General features: G+C 34.3%; 1 protein-coding gene across 2 annotated transcripts; it reads right to left on the bottom strand.

Moving 5' to 3' along the window:
* Positions 1-212: 212 nt before the first annotated feature.
* On the bottom strand, positions 213-21,886 carry LOC101891476 (putative uncharacterized protein DDB_G0282133). 2 transcript variants are annotated; one of them, XM_059124604.1, is made up of 12 exons: positions 21,617-21,886; positions 18,455-18,539; positions 18,317-18,394; positions 13,370-14,676; positions 10,048-10,271; positions 7,934-8,002; positions 7,784-7,858; positions 7,608-7,703; positions 5,290-5,472; positions 5,149-5,226; positions 4,545-5,066; positions 213-1,472 (listed from the first exon to the last, which is right to left on the bottom strand). In XM_059124604.1, exons 1-12 carry the CDS (start codon positions 21,639-21,641, stop codon positions 819-821), a joined length of 3,396 nt encoding a protein of 1,131 aa, XP_058980587.1. In that variant the 5' UTR covers positions 21,642-21,886; the 3' UTR covers positions 213-818. The 2 variants fall into 2 exon arrangements, with proteins under 2 accessions (XP_058980587.1, XP_058980586.1); XM_059124603.1 differs by lacking the exon at positions 21,617-21,886 and adding an exon at positions 21,189-21,393.
* Between the last annotated feature and the right edge of the window lie 1,296 nt (positions 21,887-23,182).

Genomic DNA, 23,182 nt, shown 5'->3' with positions numbered 1-23,182 from the left:
ATTTCTCATAAATTTTGCAGAAGGAATTACTTGATTTGAAAAAAAAAAAACATCTAAATTTGTGAAGACATGTTGACAGTTGTGTAGCCTTGTTGGAATACATGTCTCAACTCAGAACAATTTTACTATGTGGTCTCATAAATATTTTGACGATAGCTTCCAATATATATAGTCATAAAAACGTACTTAGGTTTTTAAGTTTTAATAAATATTTTTTATTCAATTTACAAATTCTCTTATATATCTATGTAAAGATTGTAAGTACAAAATATGTAAACATCAACTATTCAATGTGAATATGAATTAATATAAAATGAGACTTAATGACGATTAATTAATTGAGACATATTGGGAAATGATAAAAAAACGAATGGTGATGTCGTATGAAACATATCTACAAATTAGAATGAATTCCTTTTACGGCCATTGCTATAAGTTACCATATGTCATTGGTGAGATTTTTAGAACGGATAAGCTAGGAATAAAATAATTTTAAAGTTAAACATGATGTATCAAAGGAAAGGTTATACCTTGTTTTATTTTGAATGTTAACTTTAAATCCTCCAATACTTTGATTTTGCTACTAAAAATCAGACCAATGGCTAAAGGTAATATATAATAATGGCTCGTAACGTTAGTTTGTTTTTATTATTGCTTTGTAAAGCTGAAATAGTTTTTGATCTGGACCATTTTCCATCTACATTCTAGCCTGGAACTAATTTTAATATTTTAGGTAAAAATATAATCCCTTATTTGGATAACAATTATAAGTAATATTACATTTTTAGCAAGTTATAAGAGATTATAACAATTTATTCTTATAACATTTCACCATCCTCCACGGCATGTACTTCCAAATCAACCTTATTTTGAACTCGTATCTCATCAATAAAGCTATCTACAATTGGTTCAATAATCAATGATTGCTTATTGAAAAAATACTTCTGTATAAATAGCCATACACAATATGACTCTTCCGGATAGCATATGTCAAAAAATAAATACAATTTAAAACATAGTATTAGAGATTCCTTGTAATTGTCACATCCAAAGCCGGTTGAATCGATGACCACCGAATAATGGACATAGGTATTATTCTCTCGGACCACAGCTATATAAGGCTTACATTGCTGATTGTTTTCCAAATAAAATCGTTTGCGTTCGATGACAATTTCTTTGAGATCCACCAAATTAGACACTTCTACAGTGAATTGGCGTAAGGGGTCATCCATGTAGGTTTGATCTTTCGTATTACCATCGAATACACAATGTAACAATTGTAATAATCGTATTGGAAAATAGTCCGTTGTAGTGGCTACATCACTCATGGCACACAACTCATCGTATATATCTTTGGCATATTCATTTTTACACCGATTCCACAAGTGTATTTGAAAGTTATTTAGAAAATCTTCCCACAATTGGTCGTCAAATATCAGATCGGAATATAGAGTTGATAAATCGGCATCGATCTGAAAAAAAGAGTTGAATCATAAATATTAGAGATATTTCATTCGAAAAACCATTGAACAATTGTATCATTAGTATTTGAATAAATGTCAGATAATTATACAATGGTAGAGTAAATACATTTTATTTTTATACCCTGAACCATATTAAAAAGGGTATATTAAATTTTTCATTCCGTGTTTTACTCCTCGAAATACTTATGTTTTACCCAATAAATCATATATATTCTTGATCAGCGTACAAGTCTTAGTCAGTAGCAATGTAATCACGCTATCTTTCGAACAAATTGTGATAGAAGACTACAATTTTGCTGGCACTTGTATTTTGTCAGTGGTACAATTAATTTCCTCGTCCACGTCGGATAACGTTTTTGTATAGCCCTCATATAACAGTACCTCGGTATTTTAACGATTTAGATCAAATTTTTTAAACAGAATTGATCAATATTTGGTATTTAGAGTTTGTAACAGGTTCTAGTTCCTGTGACGGAGCTTTGTTCATATAGCTCTACGTTTTCTTATAGACCCATAGAGCAACACTTCCAATAATCGGAACTTTAGGAATTTAAACTACATTTAAAATTTTTTAAAATACGGTAAATAGATTTCATAATCGGTTCTACCTCTTGTGGAAAAATAGTATATATAGGTCCACGTTTTCTTAAAATCCCATTTAATAGTACCTTCCAATATTCGGCGTTTGAACGATTTGCATGTCTGTTGTAAAACTGTATGGATGACACTATATTAAAAATTACACTTTGAAACAATGCTTCTAGTAGGATGATAGGTTTGAAATCGAATCATATAGGGGAGCGATTATAGTACCTATTGTATACTCAAAGTCTGGAGTTTTAATTTAATTCAGTTTATTTCATTAAGAAAGATTGTGATGTACAAGTTACAAGAGTAAACTATGAACTAATAACGGAATTGAGAATGTTAGTGAAAATAGGGTTGCCATCTGGCAGATAAAATAAAAGTGATGTCAATACGAGTTTACATATACAACAGTACCAAATCTGCCTTAATGGGATCTGAATAATTCAGGATTTATCCCTGTCTGTTATGCAGATGGCTAAATAACGCCCAAAACTCCCTTTGGAGCAGTGAATTCTCCAGTGGGCATATACAAAACGTCTTCATTAAGCGCTGTTGAAACATTTTCTGGAAGCCCAATGACGAAATCCCTTAATTCGAATTATATATAGGAGGAAACCAAATTCCAATTGATGAAGCATCGAGGAATTAAGGAATTCTTGGATTTTTTAAACCAATATTTTGGTAGTATTTGAAATGGAGGGTATATTAACTTTGTCATTCCGTCATTCCCTAAATATTCGTCGTAGACCCCATAAAGTAAATACAGAGTGAGATAAAAAAACTGCAACACAGTCAAACGCCATAGTTTTTACTTTTTTTTTTAATTTTATTAAATGAAGCGAGGAACCTCATTTTGTAACCATTCTTGGGTGGCCCGTGCTGAGTGCGATTGAATGTCCAAGGTCTGGGGCCAAATGTTTGAGTGCCCAAGGCTTTCATACACCCTCTAGAATATTTTCGCCATAATATTCGGCATTTATTCTGATGTCACGGTCGATTAATACGAGTGGAGAGCGACCATTGCTTTAGCCGGCGCTTGAGTTCTGGTGGCCAACAGAAGTGCACATTTTCAGCAAACCTCTTTGGTAAGTAAACATGATCATTTTGTTTGTTTAGGAACTGCTGGACAAGTCAAGTTGAACAAGACAAGTTGAACAAGTCGCTTCTTGCTGTTTTCTTCCGTTCACTTCCTTGACGTCTGGCTACGCACCCAGTATCACGGTAACGAGCGATGGTACGAGACACAAAAGATTTATTCACATTTAAATGCTGGAGTGGTCTAACGATAGCCACTTGTGGTTTTCGAGCCAAATATAAAGAAATCACACTATCATGCTAGAATTCCATCACGAATAGCTTTTTTCCGGAAAATTCTCACCAAAATGCTTTTGTACGTTTGTAAACAATATAGTGAGCTGTCACTGTAATAATTTTAACAATTGTTGGACGAGTGGCTTAGAAATGAAAGCAGTCTAAAGTTGATTTGCTTTTTTCATCTCACCCTGTATATTCATAATCAGCATAAACTAAGTCGATTTAACGATGTCTGTTGAAATCACGATACACCTCACATTATTTGACGTCGAGCTTAAAAATTTGGCAGTGCAATTTGTATTGTGTCTAGGAAGGTTTGTATTGAAAATGAGATATATCGGTCCACGTTTTGGTATAGTCCCCGTATAACGGTACCTCCAAGTTTTGATGATTTTTGCCACATATTTCCACGGGTTTGTCCAAAAACTGGTATTTGTAGTTCGTAATGCGTTCTAGCTCCTGTGGCGGAGCATAGTATAGTGGCGGTCAAAGTTTTCGTATAGCCCCCACATAATGTTACCTCCGTATATGCAGTATTTTGATGACGTATTTGTCTAAAAATTGGTATTTGTAGTTCATAATGGGTTCTAGCTCCGGTGGCGAAACATTGAAAATTTAGATCCACGTTTTCCTATAGCGGACATGTAACGATACCCACCGATACTCGGTATTTTGATAATCCTAGTCACATTTACACATGAATATGTTTCAAATTTTGTTTGTTTGTTTTTAAGAAGATTTGTCAGAAGATTGTCATCTACAATCCTTGAACTATAAAATTGTCTATTGAGGTTTCCGTTTTTGAATAGACTCCATACAACGGCCTCGCCCACTTTATGGTTTTTTGAAAAGTTTAGCAGCATTATCCAAACAGTCTTACTGGTATTTGTAGTTTAAAGTGGTACACGTTTGAATTCAAATACTTTTATATACAAATGTTTTCTTTACCCAAAGGTGGAGGGTATTAAAAGTTCGGTCCGGCCGAACATAATGTTTTACTTGTTACATTAGATCTTTTTATTTGATGCAATAAATTTGGCATTTTAATACCACTGGTTTTGCTAAATCCGGTAAACTGTTAATGTACTATAATCCAATAGAAACTATCATTCTGTTTCCAAAATAGATACTTTAGAAAACATTTTTATGTATACTCACAAATGTCGCATAGTTTTGTTGTTTACAAAAAGGATATTCATCAAAATACGCTTTCCAATTGCTAAAAAATCCGCTATGCAATTGATAACGCCGATAATCAAATGTTGCATTCCATTTCTTTAATAGAAAATTTACATCCTCGATCTTCTTTAGATGGCCACAAGTTGATTCCATTTTTAGGCGATTCGATTTCGAATAGGATTTAGAGGAAACCTTTTTCTGTGCTCGTCTCTCGTTATTATGGTGATTCCACAGCTTTCCTCGTGGTGTTAAACTTTTATTTTGTTGATAGAAATAGGTTTCCACATGCTCGGTGGGAAATAGTTCGACAATTTGTTTTGCCAAATCACGACATTGATTGACACACATAAATTCATCGTTCGCAATGAAATGATCCACAATGATGTGCACGAGATCGGTACGTAGCTTTGATGTCAGGCTTCCGAAATATTTATAGTGTTTCATAATTAAATTTCCTGGTTTGTACATTTGGAGGATTTCTTTCAATTCGGTTTCAATGCCCTGCGCGAAAAAAAGAAAGATACAAGTTAATGCATTTTTAACATACGAATATGGTTTCTGTGAATTAGGGTTCACTATTTACCCATTTCCTTTTGCCAAAGTGTGTCGGTGATGGCTCCAACATATTACTTCTGATAATCTGCTTTGAGGGTATTTTCATCTAAAATATATAACCAACCAAACTTTTTAAACACTTTCCCTTTACCGTACTTTTCATACATACTCTTGGACTATTGTCATCATCACACGAGGCCACTTCATTTTGGTTATTCTGCGACGAATGCATAGATGCTGTTTCGGCTTGTATTATTGCATCTAGAGATGTATATTCAAGGTCTGCCGGATCCAAAATCACTGTCCCTGGCGGTTGAGATTCTGATAAATTGACCACGCTCAGAATTTTTACCTTAAATGGAAACATAACATAAAACCAGTAAGGAAAGCTCAAAAGTCGGGCGGGGCCGACTATATGATACCCTACACCACTATGCATATTTAGTAGAGCTCTCGTAAAAAGGTTTATACAGGGCATTGCAGAGCTCTATGAGATATTTGGTACAAAATCAAAATCTATCTAATTCTATCGTGCATTTTACGAACTATAGCTATCTCTGAACCGGGTTTCTCCAAATTTGACGTATTAGCTTCTAGACTGAATTCGGTCTTATGTACGAAACTTCAGGTGATTTGGGCTGATATTGACCATGGGAGGCATATCTAAATCGAAATAAAATTAAAATCAACTATTTTTGGGCTTTATCTGATATCTGGTACCAACTATCATTCCTGTGGAGTGCATATTACGAATGTGAGAGATTTAAAGACGAAATCGGATGAACATATATATGGGAGCTATAGCTATATCTGAACCGATTTTTACTAAAATTGGTGTACTTGCTTATAGGCTGGTTTCGGTTGAATTTGCCAAAATTCATGCCATTTGGGCTGATATTGGCCATTTGATACACAATTAACATGAGTTCGCATGAAGATATATATGGGAGGCATATCCAAATCGGAACAGATTTTAATAAAATAAAAATCAACTATTTTTGGGCTTTATCTGATATCTGGTACCAAATATCATTCCTGTGGAGTGCATATTACGAATGTGAGGGACTTAAAGACCAAATCGGATGAAAGATATATATGGGAGCTATTGCTATATCTGAACCGATTTTTACTAAAATTGGTGTACTTGCTTCTAAGCTGGTTTCGGTCGGATTTGCCAAAATTGATGCTATTACGGCCATTTGGTGGTCAATCACCCAAAATCGGATGAAGATATATATGGGAGCTATATCCAAATCTGAACCGATTTCGATAAAATTTAAAACAGCTATTCCTGTGCTCCATCTAATACCTGGTACCAAATATCACGGTTGTGGAGTGAATATTACGAATGTAAGGGACTAAAACACTAAATCGGATGAAACATATATATGGTTGCTATATCTATATCTGAACCGATTTTCACTAAATTTGATATACTTGCTTTTAGGCTGAATTTGGTCCGATGTACTAAAATTCAGTCCATTTCGACTTATATCGGCCATTTGGTGTACAATTAACCCGAAATCGGATGAAGATATATATATGGGAGCTATATCCAAATCTGAACCGATTTCGATAAAATTACAAACAGCTATTTCTGGGGTGTATCTTATATCTGGTATCAAATATCATTCTTGTGGAGTGCATATTACGAATGTGAGAGGCTTAAACACCAAATCGGATAAAACATATATATGGGAGCTATAGCTGTTTCTGAACCGATTTTCTCCAAATTTGTTGTATTTGCTTTAAGGCTAATCTCGGTCACATGTGCCAAAATTCGGGCCATTTGGGCTGATATTGGCCATTTGGTGGTCAATTAACCCGAAATCGGATGAAGATATATATGGGAGCTATATCCAAATCTGAACCGATTTCGATAAAATTTAAAACAGCTATTTCTGTGCTCCATCTAATACCTGGTACCAAATATCACGGTTGTGGAGTGTAAAGTAGGAATGTGAGGGACTTAAAGATCAAATCGGATGAAAGATGGGAGCTATAGCTATATCTGAACCGATTTTCTCCAAATTTGATATATTTGCTTCTAGGCCGAACTCGGTTGGGTGTGCCAAAATTCAGGTAATTTGGACTGATAGTGGATATTTGGTGCACATTTAAGCCGAAATCGGATGAAGATATATATGGGAGCTATATCTAAATTTGATCCGATTCTCACCAATTTCAATAGGGTTCGTCCTTGGGCCAAAAAAATATTGTTTGGAAAATTTCATCTCAATCGGATAGTAAAAGCGACCTGCATTTTGTTCACAAGAATACATGGACAGACGGACGGACGGACAGACGGACTGACATGCATAAATCGACTCAGAAAGTGATTCTATGAAGGTTCTCAAAAGTAACTATGGGTCTATCTCGTTTCCTTCTCCATGTTACAAACAAATGCACAAAGACATAATACCCTTACCACTATGTGGTGTAGGGTATAAAAAAAACACAGAGAAAAACATTTTTTTTGCCACTTACATTATTAGAAGTTTGATTTGTTTCGGGCGCAATAACATACGCAGTTGGAGTTTCAGTTACTATTTCTTTGCTGGTTGTTTGTTCAATTATTTCTTTCTAAAAAAAAAAAAAAACAAAACAAAAAATGTAGCTTTATTATATTTTAAAAATTGAATTGAATTTTTATTATTCCTTACCTGATTTCCATTCGATGGAACTTGAAATTGCTTTAGTAACGAATTAAGACCATTCTGTATTACATCCATAAGTTGCTGTTAAAATGATTGATATAATTTATAAATAAGGATTGTCAAGAATTGTTTTTATTGAAAAGTAATTATATTTACATTTGAAAAATTACTTAGGTCCTGATCTCCGGTTATGTGATATGATGAAATGCTTCCCGATGGTTTCCTCTGAAAATTTTATTAAAACGTTTATGTTAATTAAAACTTAAATGTGCAATAACTAGGAATAATGATGAAATTAGGAAATTTACCGATATGGAATGCTGTAAACATATTTTTTTAAGGACTATTAGGCTTATTGTAGAATTTTGTGATTATTATAAGCAAAGCTATAAGCAAAGCTTATAATTATTACAGGTAACAGCAATTCCCAGCTGATTTGATTCCATAGTAATACTAGTGTCATGCTCGATATGACGTTTTGTGATTTAATTCCATTTCTTGATATACAATAGGTATACCCTCCACCATATGGAGGGTATATTAAGTTTGTCCTTCCGTTTGTAACACCTCAAAATATACATTTTAGACCCCACAAAGTATATATATTCTTGATCAGGTCCGTCTATCCGTCTGTGGAAATCACTCTAGCTTCCGAACGAAATGAAGGAAGCTGATAAAAATTTACTCAAATGTTTATTATATCTGCAGGACGTTTGGTATTGAAAATATACCATGTAGGTTCACGTCTTCGTATAGCCCCCATATACCGGTACCTCCCGATATGCGATATTTTGATGATTTTAGCTAATTTATCTACCGGAATTGTTTCAAATTTGGTATTAGAAGTTCGTAATGAATACTAAAGGCTATGACAGAAAATTGTCTGTGCAGGTCCACGTCGTCGTATAGCCCCCATATAACAGTACCCCCCCATATTCGGTATTTCGATGATTTTAGCGACATTTTTCACCGGAATTGTTTCAAATTTGGTATTTGAAGTTCGTAATGGATACTACAGGCTATGACAGAAAGTTGTCTGTACAGGTCCAAGTCTTCGTATAGCATATAACGGTACCCCCGATATTCGGTATTTCGATGATTTTAGCGACATTATCTACCGGAATTATTTAAAATTTTTGTATTTGAAATTCGTAATGGGTATTACAGCCTATGCCAAAAAATTGTCTATGCAGGCTTACGTTTTATAACCCCCATGGCAACTCCCTATATTCAGTATTCTGATGATTTTAACTACATTATAAACGGATATTTTTCAAGTTTCTCATTTGAATATTGCAATAGCTTATGACAAAATTTGCATATGCAGGACCACGTCGTCTACTTTAGTTTGGTTTCAACTTGTTTCCAGCGATCGCTTGAAGTTTTCCAGCGATTGCTTGAAGTGTTGAGAGATTAGGACCAACAGCTAACAACTATACATTCAGGGAAATGATGTGAAAGAATTAAAATTAAATATTTTAAGAACTATTCTTCTGCTTTTTAAATTTAATAATCCAAATTCCAAATAAGTATATTTTCCAATTAAAAATAATTTATAGAAAATTAATTATTTTGTTTACATTTTTGGACATATAACTCTGACACTTGTATTACGTACAAAAACAAATTTGTATGTGGTCGTTGTTATGATTGTTGTACAACAACACTTGCTGTTACCTGTATTATTCTACCATGGCTTTTCATAAAGTTTTTTGAATAACTATACACTTTTTACGATTAAAGACTGAATAAAAAGTAAAAGGCTATTCGAGAACTACGCTACAACTAACAGCACGTAGAAAATGTCCTTAAGTTGAAGGAGGTCGATTTCTTTGAAAAAAGGGTTTCCTAACATTTCAAATTATTTTTATTTTATGGAATATTGGATTTTTAAATTTATTTTTTATATAGCTTTTTTAAAAAATTAAAAGCTTGAATTTAATTTTTTTAATAATTCCCTTGGGACTACTATGGTTTTTCAAATTATTTTTGAATAGATTTACAATCGTGGATTTTTCATGCCCACCATTATAAAGTCGATAAGTCGTCTGACCATTACAATAAAAGTCCATAATTGCTCTGTTCCAGAACCTGCAAGAATCTACTAGTTTTGCATTTTTTTTATATCATAAAGGATAAATCGGTTATTGCAGTGAAAACTTTTATATTCTTGTATATTCGTTCTTTAAAAGGAAAATCGGTTATCGTAGTAAAATCTTTTACATTCTTGCAGTTCTGGAACAGATCAATAATAGTCATTAGTATATTACCTCCACTGCTAGTAACTGACAATTTTCTCCATAACAAACTTTTTGTGAGATCTTCAATGATGTCTCTCCTTCTTCTGCGACATAGGTTTGTTTCTTAAGTCTTTCTTGCCATTCGAATAGGCGATGTTCGAAAATGATTTTCAAATTTAGGTTCATTCCCTGAAATAGTTCATCGATGTGTCTGATTTTCATACATTTTAAGGCATCTGCGGTAATATTTTTTGCTAAAAGTAAAAGAAATAAGTAAATGGCAGCATTTGTTAAAAAGATTCAATGATTTAATTTTTAACTAATTTTTCCATGGTAGAGCTGTGGAGGTAACCTCATGAAATCTTATGTTTTCATTTTTATACCCTACACCACATAGTCTTGCGCATTTCTTTGTAATATGGAGAAAGAAGCGAGATAGACCCATAGTTATTTTTGAGGATCTTCATAGAATCACTTTCTGAGTCATCCGAATCCGTTTGTCTGTCTATATATTTTTGTGAACAAAATTCAGGTCGCATTTATTATCCGATTGAGATGAAATTTTCCAAACAATATGGTGTGAATCGGTTCAAAATTAGATATAGCCTCCATATATCTTCAACCAATTTGAGGTTAATTGTGCACCAAATGACCAATTTTAGTTCAAATGACCTGAAATTTGGAACATTCGACAAGAGTAGAAGTAAGCATCCGATTTGGGATTTTAAGTCCGCCACATGCGTAATATGCATTCCACAAGAACGATATTTGGTACCAGATATCTTATAGAGCTTGGAAATACCTCTGCCAGATTTTATCAAGATCGGATCAGATTTGGATATAGCTTTCATATATATCTTTATCCAATATCAGATTAATTGTACATCAAATGGCAAATATAAGTTCAAACCAGTCTAGAAGAAAGTACATCAAATTTGGTTCAGAAAATCGGTTCAGATATAGCTATAGCTCCCGTATATATGTTTCATCCGATTTGATGTTTAAGTCCCTCACATTCGTAATAGCATTCGGCAACAATGTTCTTTGTGCCTCTGCCAAATTTTATCGAGAACGGCTTAATCCAATTTCAGGTTTATTGTGCAAATAATGGCTAATGTCAGCCCATATGGAGCGAATTTCGGGACGTACGTTTCCATTTTGTGAAACTTGGCTCCGATATATATTCTTTTAATATAATCCTTCTCGAAGTGATATCATGCACTCTATGGCAATGCTATCTTCTTCTATATCTATAAAAGAGGAAAATGTTTGTATGTTTGTTTGTTTGTTTGTAATTTATGGACTCGAAAACCGCTGAATAGATTTTCCTGAAAATTTCCATATATACTGCAACATCGCCTGAAAGTAACATAGGCTATATACATTTTTGAATTTCCACTTGGAACTGGAGATATAGCATCAGAATCGGAGGTACCTCCCAAATTTAGATTTTATATGTACATATCTATTGATTGGTTGAAGATTTGGAATACGTAACGGAATTTGGAACAAAAACAAGTTTGCCAAATTATATTGTAATCGGTTCAGATTTGGATATAGCTCCCATATATATTTTCGACCGATTTCGTTCATTTGATGCCTCAAACACAATATGAATGTTCGATTCCAATGAAATTTGGGATGTGTTACGGGATTTAATCCGAAAATAAATTTGTCAAATTATATTGAAATCGGTTCAGATTTGGATATATATTTTCGGCCGATTTCAAGCATTTGATGCACCAAACACTCTATGTATCCCCAATTTCAATGAAATTTGAAACGTGTGATAGATTTTTCCCAAATTATATTGAAATCGGTTCAGATTTGGATATAGCTCCCATATACATTTTCGGCCGATTTCATGTATTTGGTGGACCAAACACGACATGTATTTCCAATTGTAATGAAATTTAAAATAAGTAACGGAATTTGGAGCCAAAATGAATTTGTCAAATTAAATTGAAATCGGTTCAGATTTGGATATAGCTCCCATATATATTTTCGACCGATTTCATGTATTTGATGCACCAAATACGCTATGTATCTCTAATTTCAATGAAATTTGGAATGTGTAGCGGAAATTAAAACAAATATACATTTGTCAAATTATATTAAAATCGGTTCAGATTTGGATATAGCTCTCATATATATTTTCGACCGATTTCATGTATTTTATGCACCATACACGATATGTATGTTCGATTCCAAAGAAATTTGGAATATGTAACGGGATTTTGATTAGAAAATAAATTATACAAATTTATATACAAATTATATTAAAATCGGTTCAGATTTGGATATAGCTCCCATATATATTTTCCGCCGATTTCACATATTTGATGCACAAAACACGATACGTATTTCCGATTCCAACGAAATTCGGCATGAGTGGCTAAATTTGGTACAAAAATAAATTTGACAAATTATATTCAAATACGCTCAGATGTGATTATAGCTCCCATATATATATACTCAGCCGATTTCACATATTTGATGCACCCAAAGCGAGAGAGACAAAATCTGGCACCAGCAAAAATCGAATTCACTAATTGCAATAGAAAAACCACTCTACTTAAAAAAATTGCAGTTTCCTGCACGCTTGGTATTTGCTATGAAATAAATAAATCCAAAGGACAAACCCTTCGTGTATGCATGTCATGTTACTGCTTTTGTAATGATTTTGTTTATTAACGCATTAAATTAGTGCAATATTTTTTTTTTTTTAATTTTTAAATTTGTTTTTCTTTATCCAACATATATTCGTAAATAAAATTTTGAATGCATATAAAATCAAAAGGGTTAGCGAAGCGCACCGGGTTCAGCTAGTTTGGTATAAACGACATAAATGTATCCGTCAAATTTAGTGAAAATCGTTTCAGCATTGGATTCAGTATGCCTCCCATATAATAATTCTTATCGAAGTCATATCATGCACTTTACAGCAATGTTATATGGTACTAGAGGTACAAAAGCCCGCGTCAAATTTGTTGAAAATCGATTCAGAGTTGAATATAGTTCCCAAATTGTGACGACTCTTCTTCAAATAAATTACTTTGTTACGGGAGCTCTACTAAGTGTGCGTAGTGGTGTGAGGTATCATATTATCACCCGACTTTTGAACTTTCCTTACTTTCTTTCTTTTTAAAATTATATCTTTGACAACATATTCAAATTCACAAATCAAAGATCGAAAACTGTTCTCAATGAAGACAAACTTGTCAATATAAATTACGTAAAATGCAGAGCTGGATAGTATTACTTAAAATGAGGTTACCTTAAATAAATTGTACCATGGGAATTCCTTACGAACTATTATGACTGTGTTGGGAATAATTTCAATTGCACTTACATTTCATAAAATTGTATAATTCCTCACAAAGATTTAATTCTTTTAAAACAGCAACTAATGATTCATCTTCCAACGAAACACTATCTCCATTGGAGGCTATATTATATCCATTTTGCGATTTAAGAATTTCTGGATTTTCCTTAGTTGTAAAATAGCTATTGTCATGACCATTTAACAAGTGCACCGTATTTGGATTTGTTACATCTTTTGCAACGTTGTTAATTACAACAACACCATTTGAGCTTTTCTGTATCTCAGAATCATGATTGTTCAACAAAAATGAAAAATTAGTTTTATCTGGTATAATTTCCTCTGTACTTGTTCCATTTATATGAATATTTGATGTCGTCTTTATATCTGGACCATTATTTTTCTTCAGCATTAGGTAGGCGTTTTTGCCAGGAGGTAGATTTTGTTCTGGAATTCCATTGTTTATTAAACTAACTGGATAGACTCTCTTCACTGCTGGATTGCTATTTGTGTCCAGTGTCGGCAATGTGTTTGTATTTTTATGAGGTTCTTCGGCGGACGCTAGATTTATATCTGTATTCAAGCATTCCTGTGAATTTGGGGTGTTATTTTTATCTGGTGTTAATACGATTTCATTTTTGGAATGAATTTTTGAATTTGAGCATATTTGAGTATTTGGAGAATTATTTTTGTCTGATTTTAATAAGGTTTCTATGTTTTGATGAAATTCTTCTGACTGACTCCCATTTACAGTCAAACTCCCAAAGGAGTATTTCTTTGCATCGCATTCAGTGTTTTTCTCCAATGGTGAAATTATAGAATCTTTAGTACTAACTTCTGCTGGGACACACTCAGGTTCAGTATTTTTCTTCAATAGTGGGATAGTAGAATCGTTAGTACTAACTTCTCTTGGGACACATTCAGCTTTAGTATTTTTCTCCAATAGTGGAATTGTAGAATCGCCAGTACTATTTTTTTCTGGGATGGATAAATCAGTGGTACTATCTTCTCCATGGATAGAGGAATCGTTAGCAATAGCTTTCTCTGTTGAATTTTGTTCTATACTTCCATTCGAAACCGTGTGTATCTCTTTGTTGCTTGAAGTTGTTCCCTGTATAGAGGAGTTACTTTTGCCAGTTGGGAGTTCTTCAAGGTGATTTCCATTTTGTTTTGAAGATTTCTGTTTGTCCAGGGTATCCTGTTCATTTAATGACTTTTGGGAAGACTGTAATCTTTCTTGTTCCTCATTATTAGTCTGATTTGTTACCAAAGTACGATTTGAACGTCGGGTAATTTTCGTGGATCCACTGGAGTCTGAAAGTTTGGATGGACTTGTGCTGAAATAGAATATTATATAAATTAATAATATAGATTTGCAAGGTTTCGTTTGGAAAATATCGTTACAAACATGGCATTTAATTTTCAGAGATTTTAAGGGAAACAATTAGGATCAGGGATGCATCATTCTGAAGAAGTGTAAATTATTTTTTTAATAGGAACAGTAGTTGTATTCTTCTAATCTAAGTTTTTTTTTATCCAAAATATAAATCGTCTTACATAGAAGTCACTCTTTTTCTACAGAAAAACTAAAAGAGCACCGCTTTTAGGAGTTCAAGGAAAGATACTCCTAAAAGTGGTGCTCTTCCATAGGAGAGCTAAAGCTACTCTTCCATAAAAGAGCGGAAGTAGTTAAAGCTAATCGTCCATAGACAAGCTAAAGCTGTCCACTCATTAAAGAGCTGAAGCTGCTCTTCCATAGGAAAGCAGGTTAGTTGATGATGCTCTACAACAGCAGAGTCTTTGTGCATTTGCTTATAACATGGAGAAGGAAGGGAAATAGACCCATAGTTACTTTTGAGGATCTTTATAGAATCACTTTCTGATTCAATTTATTCATGTCAGTCCGTCTGTCCATGTTTTCTTGTGAACAAAATGCAGGTCACATTTATATCCGATTGAGATGAAATTTTTAAAAGAATATTTGTTTGACCCAAGGACGAATTCTATTGAAATTGGTGATAATCGGATCATATTTGGATATAGCTTCCATATTTCAACCGATTTCGGTTAAATTGTGCTCCAAATATCCAATATAAGTCCAAATGACGTGAATTTTGGCATACCTGACCGAAATCAGTCTAGAAGTAAGTACATTAAATTTAGAGAAAATCAGCTATAGCTCCCATATATATGTTTCATCCGATTTGGTGTTAAAGTCTCTCACAGTCGTAATATGCATTTGCCAACAATGATATTTGGTGCCAGATATCTTATAGAACTCGGAAATACCTTTGGCAAATTTTATCAAAATCGGTTAAGATTTGGATATAGCTCCCATATGTATCCTTAATCCGATTTCAGGTTCATTGTGCAAATAATGACTAATATCAGCCCAAATGGAGTGAATTCTGGAAGTACGTTTCCCTTTTTTGAAACTTGGCCTCGATATACATATTTTTTTAATATAATCCTTCCCGAAGTGATATCATGCACCCTAGCAATGTTATTTGGTATAAAAGATTAAAATTTCTCCGTTAAATGTAGTGAAAATCGATTCAGAATTCGATATGCCTCCCCTATGTTAGTTCCCTCTGGAACCAAACTGTAACTGTTCTAAAGTCAAATGTTGATAAGTGGTATGATTTACTTGAAATAAATTCTTTTGTTGTGTAGGGTATCATATAGTCGGCCCCGCCCGACTTTTGACTTTTACTTACTGATTAAACGCGCCGAAAAGTCATACTGTGAAGAAGAATCTTTTTGGGAAAAGAGAGTAATAGGTCAAGTTTTTTTAGTCATGTAGAAGAGTATCGGAAAAATGGAAGTCATCGCCTGTAGAAGAAAGGGTTTTCTTTTATTGAGAAAATGACAAAGGACAGGACCTTATAACTTTTTAGTAGAAAAAGCAGAAGCTATCTTTTGTAGAAAAGCAAAATGTCTTCTTTAATAGGGAAGCAGTTGGCCATAATATATAGAGGAACGGAAGATATCCTTTTGTACGTTATTTTTTGTGGAATACCAAAATAATGTTCTTATTCTTTTCTTGTTTTTTGAGGCTGGAGTGTTCTTCTGAAGGAGACAATGGGTGATCCTTTCCCGAAATTCAAATTCTGAAGTTCTATGGAAAAATGCTTTTTGATTGGAAGACTGAAAGTAAATTCGGATAGAAAACAGGGAGGATAATTAAATTTATTTATTTCATTTACTCTTATAGAAAATAGAAAAGTAATAGCTTAGCAAAAAGATCCATCAGATGTATACGAAAAACAAGTAAGCAAAGGCTACAGTCAAGCGGGGCCGACCGTTGAATACCCTACAACACTATAATAAACGATATAGTTTATATAGGCGAGATACTCGAAAGAATTCCACAAGATATTGTGACAAATTATAAAAGAAAACCATCAGGTTTCGTTCTCTAATTTTCGAATAATAGCAACTTAAACTAATTTGCTCATTTCCAATTTATTGGTAGATGTTGCACTTAAATGGTCTTCCTAGATCTGGAACCAATATTTCCCAAAGACCTATAATTTCTTAGAAGTGGCAAAAGATTAACATTTATTAATGGTTTTTGACTGAAACGCATCTATATGAGATACAGACATTTGACTATATTCTTCAACGAAATAGTCAGAAGTGCGTCTTTCCTGTATTTGTGAATTCTCCAAAAAGTCTCTGGAATGGACATTTTCGTATTTTGTCTACAAAAGTTGGCAAACTATTTCACACATTGAAAATTTTTGGATGGCCATCCAAAACTGCTTGGCTTTTGCAATGTCCGGTAACCCCCTTTCAAATGTGCGTGATGATCGGGCGATAATTACGACCTGCCGACAATTTTGCAGTTTTTTGGTCCATTTCAACCCCTAAATATATGGCGATCATCTCCAAAAAGAGTAGGCTTCTATTCTGACCCTTATCTTATCCCCATGCAAAATTTCGTAAGGATCGGGCCATAAATGCGATCTGTATATGATATTCTGATGTCATAACTACTTAGTTTTGTTAGCTGTAGAAATATTACCAAATGTTTATTTCAAATAGAAAATATGCCAAAAATATGACAAAATTGAAAAAATATGAGAAAATTTTACAAAATAAATATTTTCATCTTTAGAGAGATATTTTTATGCGATTTTTTTAGACGTTTTTTCTTTCCTGCCTAGAGGCCATTCTGAATTAATGAGAACTGTCGAAATCAGTTCAGCCGTTCTCGACATATAAGAGATCTTTCAAGCATATCTTCTTTGATAAACATATATATCGCACATATTTTGCTACATATCCGATTTGTTGGATGTTAACATCAATGTAAAGGTCAGAAGTAACCTTGTCATGGCTTTGTGATTTCGCCGGGATTTAAAATATTCGCGGTTTAATGAAAAATTTTGAATTTTTTCAACAAAAAAGATATGGTCTATTTTACCCGCTAATTATTATCTGATGACCACCCAAATTGGTAGGCTTCTTCCCCGTCCTAAACTCTAGCTACATGCGAAATTCCGCGTCGATTGGTCTATAATTGCGACCTGTATAGCTACTGCAAAATCCGACATTTTTTCAGTATTTGGTCTATTTTAACCCCTAAACATTTGGCGATCATCTCAAAAAGAAATAGGGTTCTATTCTGGCCCAACCCCGACCTCCATTCCAAATTTCGTGAAGATCGGGCCATAATTGCGACCGGTAGAGTGATTACAAATTAACATAGACAGACGGACAGACGGACGGACGGACATACATAGCTAGATCGACTCAGCTCGGCGAGCTAGGATGATCCATATATACTTTCCTATGTGGGAAACCAATATTTCGTGGTGTTACATAATTTTTGGCCCAATCAAACTTATAATACCCCCAACACATAGTGTTGTAGGGTATAATTAGAGATCATATGGGAGATTATTTTTGAAATTACAACAAATAGTTTCGAATCTCTATGAACTTGTGTAGCTTTTGCACTATCGGACTTACCAATTGTCAGACACCCTACTTTTGCCATGATCCGTATCTGAGCTACTATTATTATCTGATAGTTTTAAAGAGTTTTCACTGCAAGAAAAATAATACATAGGTAAATAAGTGTCAATGTGCTTGTAAATTCATTCTTACCTATTGTCCGACTCGCTATTTTTATTTTGAGTTATGGTGATTCTTCGTTTGGGTTTCTCCTTAATCTTAGGATGTTTATGGGTAGCTAGAAAATTAAAGCAGTTAAGATTAGTAAATTATACTAAGCATATTACATTTTTTTTTTAATTTTAATAACTATAAATAAGTTAAATTAAACATGTGAAATCTGTAAGTTTCTTCCAGACCGAACATTGAATACCCTACACTATCTGGAAGGAAGTTTTGACTTTTGACAAAAATCGGTTGAAAAATACTGCAAAATCATAAATATACCGAATATCAGGAGCTACCGTAAAAATGGAACTATAAAAGTACCTGTACCTGTGTATTCAATGTTTGTCATAGACCATTACGATATTCAAATACGAAATTTGAAAAAAAATCCAGTAAATAATTTCCCCAAGATCAAGGCTATACGAAAACCTGGACATATGCAATTTTCTATCACAGACAGTAGTACTCTTAGGAACTTCAAATACGAAATTTGATACAATTCCGGTAAATAATGTCGCTAAAATAATCAAAATTCCGAATAGAGGGTGGTACCATTATATGGGGGCTATACGAAGACCTGGACCTGCATATGCAATTTTCCGTTATTGGTTCTAGTACCCAGTAGGAATGTCAAACACGCAATGTGATACAATTCCGGTGAATCATCATAATACCGAATATAGCGAAGTACCGTTATATGGAGACTATAACCAAGCGTGGACCTATACATACAATGTTTCACCACCGGAGCTAGAACACATTATGACCAACAAATACCAATTTTTAGACAGATCCGTGGAAAAATGTGGCAAAAACCATCAAAATTCCGAATATTGGGAGGTACCGTTATATGGGAGCTATACCAAAGAGTGGACCTATACATACAATGTTTCGCCACACGTACTAGGACACAGTATGACCTACAAATACCAATTTTCAGACAAATCTGTGGCAAAAATCATCAAAATACCGAATATCGGGATGTACCGTTATATGGGGACCAAAACGTGGACCGATATATCTCATTTTAAATACAAGATACAATACAAATTGTTCTGCTAAATTTTGACCTAAATAAACAAAATAGTTCATCATCCGCTCATAAGTGGTTTATTTTTATACCCTCCACCTTGGAAAGGAGGGTATATTAACTTTGTCATTCCGTTTGTAACACCCTTAAATATTCGTCGTAGACCCCATAAAGTATATATATTCATAATCAGCATAAAATTCTAAGTAGATTTCTTTCTGTCTGTCTGTTGAAATCACGATACAGCCCACATTATTTGACGTATAGCGCCAAAATTTAGCAGAGCAATTGCCATTGTGTCTAGGATGGTTGGTATTGAAAATGATATATCGGTCCACGTTCTGGTATAGTCCTCATATAACGGTACTTCCCGATATTCGGTATTTTGATGATTTATGCCACATTTTTTCACGGATTTGTCTGAAAATTGGTATTTTTAGGTCATAACGGGTCCCTGTACGTGTGGCAAAACATCACATGTATAGGTCCACGTTTTGGTATAGCCCCCATATAAAGAAACCTCCCGATATTCGGTATTTTGATTATTTTTGCCACATTTTTTCACGAATTTGTCTAAAAATTGAAATTTGTTGGTCATAATGGGTTCCAGCTCCAGTGGCGAAACATTGCATGTATGGGTCCATGATTTGGTATAGCCCCCACACAACGAACGGTACCTCTCGATATTCGGTATTTTGATGGTTTTTGCCACATTTTTCACTGATTTGTCTAAAAATTGGTATTTGTTGGTCATAATGGGTACTAGTTCGTGTGGCGAAACGTTGTATGCATAGGTCCACGTTTTGGTATAGTCCCCATATAACGGTACCTCCCAATATTCGGTTTTTTGATGATTTTTGACACATTTTTTTCACGAATTTCTCTGAAAATTTGGTAGTTGTAGATCATAATGGGTACCAGTTCGCATGGCGAGTCATTGTAATTATAGGTCCACGTTTTTGTATTGCCGCCATATAACGGTACCTCCCGATATTCTGCAATTTGATGATTTTTGGCACATTTTTTCTGAAAAATGGTATTTGTAGGTCATTTGTCTGAAAAATGGTATTTGTAGGTCATAATGGGTTCTAGCTCCGTTGGCGAAACCTTGCATGTGTAGGTCCATCCCGATATTCGGCATTTTAATGGTTTTTGCAACAATTCTTTTAATGTTTCCTTTATCCGAAGGTGGAGGGTATTAAAAGTTTGGCCCGGCCGAACTTAATGTTCTTCTAATTGTTCATATTTTCTTTCGCTTTTCCTTATCCATTGTTGTTAATGCCTTAAATAACCTTTCTTCCGCAAAGAAAATATTGGCTAAATTTGTTTGTTTACAAAACAACAAGTTGTTGAACAGCTGCCGCCACGGCACAATTCTTACTGGAGAAATTTTCCCAGTAAAAATTTGCAAACTCTCAGTAGCTCAAATGTGAAAATGTCTCTCTCATTTCGCTTTCACTTACTGGACTTTTGGGTAAATGAATAGCGTTCAGTAAAATTTTGTACATATTATCCTATTATTAAATAAATTCGAATTTATGCTGATACTTATAATTTTGGGGTATCCTTCAAATTCCTCGAGGTGTTGCAAATGGAGTGTATAGAAATTGAAATTCATATCTATTCTAACATTCCAATGGTGTTCACAATAATTCGTAGTTTTATGTGTGATACTTTTTTTTAAATTACCTTTGATGGGCCAAGGTTTGAAGTATATCCTTTTATTGCCCAATGGCATAATATGTTGTCGGCAAACCAAGTTCTTTTGGAGAAATGTGCAGCTAATTGAGTTATGCCAGACATTTTAAGTAACATTCTATTCTTTACAATGCATTGCACTTGGTCGTTGTTTAAATCAAAAAACTACAAGGAATTAGTATCCTGAACACAACACACTTCCATCTCGTTAATTCGCTGAATGTATATTAAACGCATATCATGGAATTGTGCCACATGAGTGAAACATTTCGAAACCAGTTCTTCAACTTGTGCCCACATTTTGATATGCATGAATGATTTGTTATCCAGTTTCTGCTTTTAATTATGTTTGTCTAAAGCTACAAACTTACATATGTACATACGCAAACAACATTTTAAGTTTTTGATCATTTATTTACCTTTTGTACTCCGGGTATTCCTCATAATAACATCATTCAAAGTACTACTTTGCTATGGATTTTGTATTTTATTATTTATATATTGAAAAATTGGTACAAAATAATAGTTTTATTACAATTTTTGCTTTTTGTTTTGGGAACGCTACAAACTACGTAAATTGTTTACATACAAACAACCCTTAAGAAGGAATATGCTGGTCTCTCAAAACCTTAGGGGTTGTCATGGATGTCCGTACATACGGGCGATAACATGTGCTGTGTAGTTAGTTGAATATTTCCCAAAGCGCTGGGTTGACCGTTAAATTCAAATCAGAAGCAATGGATGTTGCAGCTTATTTTGGAAATGTAATTAAAAAACAGGTTAAAAAGTAGGTAAGTTTAGGCAATAGATGTATACCCTCACCCAATGTTTGATTATTTAAATATATTTTGACTTGTGTTATGATTATTCAAATTGTTGACCCTCTATGGAGCAACCAACTTCAGACTGCTGTCATTTCTAAGCCACTCGTACGACAGCTGCTAAAATTATTTCAGTGACAGCTCATTATACTGTTTACAAGCGTCCAAAAGCATTTTGGTGAGCATTTTCCAGAAAAAAGGTTATTCGTTATTCGATGGAATTCAAGCGTGATTTCTTTATATTTGGCTGGAAAACCACAAGTGGCTATCGTTAGAACACTCCAGGATTTAAATGTGAATAAATCTTTTGTGTCTTGTACCATCGCTCGTTACCGTGATACTGATAGCGCAGCGAAACCAGCGTCACAGTGGCCGAAAGATGGCTTGTGAGCTGAAAATATCGCGAATATTGAAAAAATGAGCTCGAGGTAAAGCCATTGAAATTCCAAAAAGTGCAAGAATCTACACCGCAACAGAAAGAAAATACACTCAAAAGAGCTAAAGAGTTGCTTCGCTTGGCCGAAAGTGGTGAACTGCCGAATTTGGTTTTCTCAGATGAGAACATTCATTGTCCAGCAGTTTGTAAACAAACAAAATGATCGTGTTTACTTGCCAAAGAGGTCAGCTGAAAATGTGCACCTTCGGTTGGCCACCAGAACTCAAGCGCCGACCATGGTGATGACGTGGGCCGCCATAACAGCCGATGGTCGCTCTCCGCTCATATTAATCGACCGTGGCATCAGAATAAATACCGAATATTATCGCGAAAATATTCTGGAGGGTGTATTAAAGCCTTGGGCACGCAAAAATTTTGGCCGCACACCTTGGACATTCCAACAGGACTCAGCACGCGCCACCCAAGAATGGTTACAAAATAAGGTTCCTCGCATCATTTCCAGCGCGCAATGGCCACCAAAATATCCGGATACCAATCCGTTGGACTATTTTGTCTGGAGTATTTTGGAAAGCAAGGTTGACACTAAAAAAATACCAAAGTGTCGATCACCTCAAGCAAGCGCTTCGCCGGGAATGGGCCAAAATACCACAGAGCAACATTCGGGCAGCGTGTGACGGTTTCATTGGCCCTTTGAAGGCCATAATTCGTGCCAAAGGTGACCCATTCGAACAAATCTAAAATGTGCAATGTTGAACCCTATGTGGAGG

This window comes from Musca domestica, unplaced genomic scaffold (genome assembly GCF_030504385.1).
Source record: "Musca domestica strain aabys unplaced genomic scaffold, Musca_domestica.polishedcontigs.V.1.1 3, whole genome shotgun sequence".
Lineage (NCBI taxonomy): Eukaryota > Metazoa > Arthropoda > Insecta > Diptera > Muscidae > Musca > Musca domestica.
This window is presented reverse-complemented; position numbering and strand designations above follow the sequence as displayed.